This window comes from Crinia signifera, chromosome 3 (genome assembly GCF_055691185.1).
Source record: "Crinia signifera chromosome 3, ASM5569118v1, whole genome shotgun sequence".
NCBI lineage: Eukaryota > Metazoa > Chordata > Amphibia > Anura > Myobatrachidae > Crinia > Crinia signifera.
In genome coordinates this window covers 301,633,339-301,641,016 of record NC_139219.1, presented here as the reverse complement: position 1 = coordinate 301,641,016, position 7,678 = coordinate 301,633,339, and the positions used below count along the sequence as shown (strand labels likewise).

The window sequence follows — 7,678 nt, the reverse complement described above, 5'->3', positions numbered from 1 at the left end:
TTTAAACAGGCACATGCGTCACTGTGATTGTTAATCCATACAAATATTTACACAAGATATAAAAGGTAGGAGTACAGAAGCATAGAGCAAGAGGACAGTCAGTAGTTATTATGGTGAGGTGGAGAATAGCTCTTCTTCCAGGCAGTATTTAAGGCTTTGCTTCATTAGCTACAAATGTGTATTTTTTATTTCTATTTTTGGTTTGTTTTACCTGTTTATGCGATTTCTTCACGTGGTCTAAAGTGGTTATGGCAGTGGTTCCCAAACTGTGTGCCTAGGCTATAGTCTCCCTGGGGTGCCTCAGGACAGTTGCAGGGGTGCCTTGGGTTGGTGGATCAGGATCAATTCATATTATTAATGGACAATGTAACAGGCAAAACCAGTGCTGGTGGCTGCAAATCATAATATATGTGGACAAACAGAAGCAAATCCTGTCCCTCACCAGATAACTGTGACATATACACACAATGCACTTCATTTAATATATTTTTTTCTAAATTTCTCAATAAGAAACATTTGGCCTAGGGGTGCCTTGAAAACATTGTGATGCTCTAGGGCGCCATGATTCAAAAAAGTTTGGGAACCACTGAGTAATGGTATGAAATCATATGGCGAAATAAACACTCTTATTTACTTATATCATATATACTGTATGGATCCCTTACTGTGGGTGCACAGGCCGGGAGCACCCACGGAATCTGCGCCTATGCTTCACAGAGCTGCCGTGAGGGATCAGTCACGGATTCCTTCTAGTATGCCCCGCAAACGCCAGCTTCTCTGCGCATGTCCAGGCACCCGCGGGGATCACAAAGGGCAGCTCTTATTGGGAGAGCTGCCCATTGCGTTGCTCATTGCATATGTACTAGCAACGGCGTGATGGGCGGCGGGATGTAGTTGTACCAGCATTGCTTGGTACATTCCAGCCCATGCGCGGGGACAAGGTACACGTGAAAAACTCATGTCAACCTTTTGACTATCGAACTTGCCATTGTCGACATGATGTTTGTGTTCAAACTCTGTCGACCTTAGCAATGTCAAACTAAGGGCTGTCAACTATCAGTGGTCGACCCAATGCATATCGACCTAAATTGGGTCGACACTGACCCATACTACTCCTGATTTAGTGACAGATATGTGACTGGATCATTACCCACACGCTGATACACAGGGAGAAGGAACCTATGACGTAATTGGGGGAGAGTATGAGCGTGTGCAAATGTATGTATATGTGATCTATGTATACATATGTATGTATGTATGTACAGTATGTATGTATGTATGTATGTATGTATGTATGTATGAGGTAGGCGGCGCGCGGTCAGGACGATACTGCTGCTGGTATAGTAGAGAGACTAGTGTGTGAACGGTGAAGTCCGTGCGGTGACGTCACAATAGACTAAGGGGGAAGCCAACGGGCTGGCCTCGCGGCGCGCCAAGCCAACAGAGCCCGGCCAGGCCCCTCCCACCCGCCCTGGAGCAAACCGATCAGCGCTGGTTTGAGCTGGCGCGTCGCCGTGGTAACGGCAGCCACGCTATATAAGGTAGTGTGCCGGCAACGTCGCTCTCCACTCATTCACTCAGTCGTTTGGCGTGAGCAGTCTTCTGTCCCGTTCCGTCTCAGCAGCTCCCCCTGTGCCTTATTTTCTCCTCTGGTGGATTTAGTGCCTCGATGGGTACAGATTTCGTAAATGCTTTTTAAGGTAAGTCGGGTGCGGTTATGTATAGTGTGACCCGTCTGTCTGCCCGCGGCCAGCTACACGCCGCTCCAGGCTCAGAGTGCGTGGCCGGTGCCTGCCGCAGTGTTCTGGCCAGGGGAGGAGGGGGATGTGTGGCCCGTGCCGCTGCGCCTGGCGATGTGAGGGAGCGTGACACGTGTCCCGGGGCGGCCATGACCGCAGCCCTTCTTGCTGGCTGCGCGGCTGCTCTGTCATACTTATTATGCTGTCCCCTCTGACGGGTGACTTTTGCCCCCGGGCGTCCTGACTCATGCCTGCTCCTTTCCCTTGTGGTGTACGTGCCAGATGTAAATCTGGGTACTATAGCATATGTGGGGTTTCCCATGCACTGTAGAGAGGGCCCTCGCCCCTTTAACGTGTGTGTGTCTTGGTGGTCTACTGTATGGGGGGGGGGGGGTGAAGACTTGGTGGGTCTGTCTATAGCAGTGTATAGAGAACTAATATGGCCACACAGCTGGTTATGATCAGTCTTCCTGTCACTTAGCTCAGTGTCAAAGTTACCTACAGTTAATATGTAACCGATTGCCAGCCCATGATCACACCCCAGGGTACAGCTGTATTTATAGCTTGTACCCCCATAAGTCGCTGTCAGGTAGCAGGCATGGTGGCTGAAAGCCGGCGACGTTGCTCGGTGATTGGCTGCGTCACTTACTGCCGGCTTGCTGCTGATGTGACACGCGGCTGGCCTTTCTGGAAGGGGTGTGGAAGTAGCTCAGTCATTCAGTAAATGGGCTGGGTGCATGACGCATGGTGTCTCCTTTCACAATTTTTTTTTTTTTTTCTTTTATGTGGGGGGAGGGGGTGGATTTTTTTTTTTTTTCCTCTTTAGCAGGGAATGTTAAGTAACATCTGGTGACTTGTTTAAGTGCCCTTTTTCTTTTCTCCTTCTTGCAGAACACAAACAGTACAGCACAGAAGAACGGCTCCTTTGAGAGCGTAGGTCTTGTCTTGTACTTACCAGGCTTCTATTTCACCGGCGAGCCTCCTTGGGAGCAAAGCTGAGGCTCTCATTGTAATAAACCCCATCTCTTACTTGTCCATGTAAGTAGTCCAGGCAGTCAAGCGTTGAAACTCTGAAGTTTCTAATACAAAATGGGCCCAGCAATGACTCTGCTTTATTTTTGCAGTTTGTTGCATTCTCCGTCTTGTGATCCTATATTATTGAGACCATGAACAGCTTTAGCGGCGACGATTTTGACTTCAGCTTTCTTGAGGAAGGCTTTACTGCCCGGGATATCCTGGAGCAGAAAATCAATGAAGTATCCTCATCTGTAAGTATTTTTTTTTGTGCATTCGCTCTGAATGTCTGACAAACTTCTCCTAAACCAGTCATGGTCCTCTAGCTGTGACACTACACATCCCAGCATGCCTTGCCATAGTTTCAACATTCCCTTCTAGCAAAGCTGTTGCAAGGCATGATGGGATTTGGGATTTGTAGTTTCATAACAGCTGGAGGGCCATAGTTCGTCCATGCCTGTCCTAAACTGTTGAGTAACCTTATACTCTTGTTCTAGGATGATAATGATGCTTTTTATGTTGCCGATCTCGGCGACATTGTGAAGAAACATGTTCGGTGGTATAAAGCACTTCCACGCGTCACTCCATTTTATGCCGTTAAATGCAATGACAGCAAAGCCATTGTGAAGACACTCTCCATTCTGGGAGCTGGATTTGACTGTGCCAGCAAGGTTTGTAGCGTTCATTGGTTTTTCTGTCAACCCAAAAAAAATTTAACCTGGTATATGGTGGTAATGGCTTATTTATGGTGGTAATGGCTTATTTATATCTGCTTTCTTTTTTTTATAGACTGAAATCCAGCTTGTTCAGAGTATTGGTGTGCCGTCCGAGAGGATAATCTATGCAAACCCTTGTAAACAAGTCTCTCAGATAAAGTATGCCGCTAGTTCTGGTGTTGAGAAGATGACTTTTGACAGTGAAGTGGAACTAATGAAGGTGGCAAGGAATCATCCTAATGCTAAGTAAGTTATCTTAATGTCAGTGGACTCTAAGAGGGGGGTGGCTGGTGGGGTGAGTGGGCCAATCCGTTAACTGTTGCTTTTCAAACACCCTCTTAAATGTAAGCAGAGAACTAGCCAATCAGCTTATCTCCCAAAAGCTTCCATAAATTCCCTTTAAACGTTCTGTAACTTGCTGAAGTTTCAAGTAACTGAAGATGTATAATGTGTTGGCATCTCCTGTGGCACATTATCTGCCAGTTGCCGTAGGCAGTTTCTAATTGCACCGCCATAGGCTGTGAGCAGAATCGGCTTTCTACAATTAATGCGCAATAGCTTGGACTGAGTATTTGGGCAAACTGCAACCTTAATGATCTAACACAACGATACCAGTTCTCTAAAGTAAGGGATATGTTTAACATGTTCTGCCTTTCTTCCTCAGGCTTGTTCTGCGTATAGCCACAGATGACTCAAAAGCAGTGTGTCGATTGAGTGTGAAATTTGGGGCTACCCTAAAGACTTGCCGCACATTACTTGAACGTGCTAAAGAACTCAATGTGGATATCATTGGAGTGAGGTATGTGTCCTGTACAACTTCATTGCATCCCCCCCCCCCCCCCCCCCATCAATGGCATACTCAATGTGGTATTTGTGCTCAGAATTGCACTGCAATATGCATTTACATCACTGGGGATGTATGCAGGGACATGGTTTGCAAAAGTGATTTTATAACAGATAGCTGGGGGAAATTTGTTCCATCTCCCAGTCCAGAAATGGATAAATCTGGAATTGTCACATCCCACCTAAAAACCTATTGAGGGTTGCAGCTGCTGGAAAGATTGCAGTAGGTGTCCAGTGCATTCAGGAGATATGTAACTGTTACTGGGCAATAGTTGCATAGTATTAAATAAGAAGAGAATGCATCTTATGCTGGCCACACATCAGACCAACTTTCCTCCAACTAGTTGGATGGAATAAAAATATGGTACTGGATGGGAGCAAAGGAAAATAAAAAAAAATGTGCTCACAAACCCAGGGAATGGACAAAAACATTGAGTCAAACAGGTTCAACTACAGTACTGTGACTGAGTGACAGGTTTTTCTCCTTTTCCAGATTTTGGGAGTAAATTTCTGAATGTAAATATTACACTTGCTCCCATCCAGTACCATATTTTTATTCCATCCAAGCAACTAGTTGCTGGAAAGCTGGTCTGATGTGTGGGCAGCATAAGATTGGGTGCCTGCCAGCAATTCAATTATTGCTGTGTTGGGGGGAGTTGGTCTTAGACTCCTGAAGTGCTAGAAATGTGCGCAGGTCTATGGAGTGGGTTTCTTATGCCCTTACTACTAAAGGTGGTTTTAAACGCCTTTGATAAGCTAATCCCAGTACTTAAACCCACATATGCTAATGTGTGCTCAAACAGAAAATTGAATGCTATTGGGAGCCTATCTATATAGGTGCCTAGAAGGGATGTGCTAAACAATTAAATCAAAGTGTCGGTCTTGTGCTAAATCACTGTACCATTTTGAATTAACTGAAACCTCACTTTTTTTTTTCTTTTCCCCTTAGTTTCCATGTTGGTAGCGGCTGTACAGACCCACAAACATTTGTGCAAGCTGTTCTGGATGCCCGGTGCGTCTTTGACATGGGAACAGAGTTCGGATTCAGCATGAACTTGCTTGACATCGGTGGTGGTTTCCCAGGATCAGAAGATGTTAAACTTAAATTTGAGGAGGTAATAAAACTGCAGTGTAACAACTTTTATTCCTAGAGACATTAAACTCCTACAGACTCTGTATTGAGAACTGAAACCAGAATTCTTGCTCATGAATTTGTCCTGCTTCTCTACAGGTAACATCAGTCATAAATCCGGCCTTGGATAAATACTTCCCAGCTGATTCTGGAGTGACAATAATTTCGGAGCCTGGGAGATACTATGTTGCGTCTGCATTTACACTGGCTGTCAATATTATTGCAAAGAAAGTGATGACTGAACACGCTGGCTCTGATGGTGTGTATTGTAGCCTGAAGCTGATCTATCAAAACTGAGTCTTTATTGTCTGTCTCCTAACTTGTATTTGTCACCTCTTCAGATGAAGAAGACTGTACCAACGACAAAACACTCATGTACTATGTGAATGATGGTGTCTATGGCTCTTTCAACTGCATCTTGTACGATCACGCACATGTCAAACCAGTCCTTCAAAAGGTATGACTTTATTCTGGCACAGTGTAGTTGCTGTCTGTAGAACTCTTCTTCCTGCTGCCTTAGTTGAGAGCTATTATCTGGCCAATCAATGACTCTGTGGGTGAATAGAGCAACGCATGGCGACCACTCTGGTGGCATTAAGGGTGTACAGTCGTTGGACACCACAAAGGTCAACATGGATGGAAAGGTGACCATTAGGTCAGCAGTTAAAAAAAAAAAAAAGGTCTGGGTTTTTAGCAGATGTGCCGACAGGCAATAGGGTGTGAAATGTCTCATCTGCTAGGGTGTGGGGGAGAATAGAAGTGAGTGTAGCTAGGTACTGTGCCTCAAGTATGGCTAGCCATGCAGTGCACTGATATGTTGACATTTGGGGAAAACCCCATGTTGACAAAATGTCTACTTAATGCTTGTGTCAACCTTCCACCCATGTTGAACTAAGGCATGTCAACTTATGAGGTGTCAGTCATGTCTGACCTGTGGCCCTCCAGCTGTTGTGAAACTACACCCAGCATGCATTGCCATAGTTTTAGCATTCCCTGATGGCAAAACTGTGGCAAGGCATGATGGGACATGTAGAGTCAAACTGAAGGGCCATGGTTTGGACATGCCTGAGCCAAGGTCATGACTACCATCAGTTATTCACCTAATGCATGTTGACCTTTGGTCAACCCAATGACCTATACTCTTAAGTGTTGTGGAACAGCTGTCATTTAAAAGTACATCCTTGACCTTTTGGGTCCCTCTTATTAAAGGTTGTACACTGCTAGTACGTCTTTACTCAAACAATTCAATTGTTCATTACAGAAGCCAAAACCAGATGAAAGCTACTACAGCAGTGTTTGGGGGCCAACATGCGATGGTCTGGATCGGATAGTTGAGCGGGTTGATCTGCCAGAACTGCAGGTTGGCGACTGGATGCTGTTTGAGAACATGGGGGCCTACACTGTGGCTGCTTCTTCAACCTTCAATGGCTTCCAAAGACCAACTCTCTACTACGTGATGTCAAGGCCGTACTGGTAAGCGTAAGGTGGTGTTATAGTAAATTGAGCGGCAACAATCCTAAAATGGCTTGTAGTGATTTATTTTGTCTCTCCCAATTTCAGGAGTTTGATGCACGATATCCAAGAACGCGGCATTGTTCCCGATGCGCCGGAGTTGAACACTCTTCATGTTACTTGTGCCTGGGAGAGCGGAATAGAGAATCCACCTGCTGCCTGTACTTCAGCGAGTGTCAATGTATAGACTTATTTAATGTAGGCTTAGCTATTACCTCATACTTAGGATTAATTTTTTTTAAACTTATTTTTTTTTGGGGACCATTATTTAATTATTTTGTAGAGTAAATGTCTAGCACTAATGCAACAAAATGGATGACTGTGAGATGGGGTCACATTTGTGTTCCTATGGAATCTTCTTTTTTTTTAATCTTAATGACGCACAGCTGTCCCTCAAGCATTTGTAGCTTGTGTACTGGCAGAATGTCATAATGTTCAGTTTTACAAATAAACAGTTCTTAAAATGTAACACGTGTGGTGTTTTACCGAAAGCATGGCTCCCATAATGGCTTCGTTTCCGTGCCTGACCATATTCCAAGGGATTTCTCTCATTCAGCTCCTCTATGCTGGTTCACAACACTTTACTTCGCAGCTTATCCTACCATACAGTTAGAGGCGGTCATACATTTTTTTTCATTCACCACCAGATTACCGACCCGTGGAACATGGGTAAAGTACTGGTAGATGTTTTACTTAATCTACGGCCTAAAATTGGCAAAATA

The 7,678-nt window shown here is 44.9% G+C and overlaps 1 protein-coding gene across 1 annotated transcript; it reads left to right on the top strand.

Moving 5' to 3' along the window:
- Window positions 1–1,542: 1,542 nt before the first annotated feature.
- ODC1 (ornithine decarboxylase 1) lies at window positions 1,543–7,425 on the top strand. Its single transcript, XM_083178547.1, has 11 exons — window positions 1,543–1,700; window positions 2,631–2,777; window positions 2,864–3,007; window positions 3,251–3,424; window positions 3,543–3,715; window positions 4,134–4,268; window positions 5,262–5,427; window positions 5,544–5,703; window positions 5,786–5,901; window positions 6,706–6,917; window positions 7,005–7,425. The coding sequence occupies exons 3-11, from the start codon at window positions 2,906–2,908 to the stop codon at window positions 7,141–7,143; spliced, it is 1,377 nt and encodes a 458-aa protein (XP_083034673.1). The 5' UTR covers window positions 1,543–1,700; window positions 2,631–2,777; window positions 2,864–2,905; the 3' UTR covers window positions 7,144–7,425.
- Window positions 7,426–7,678: the final 253 nt, after the last annotated feature.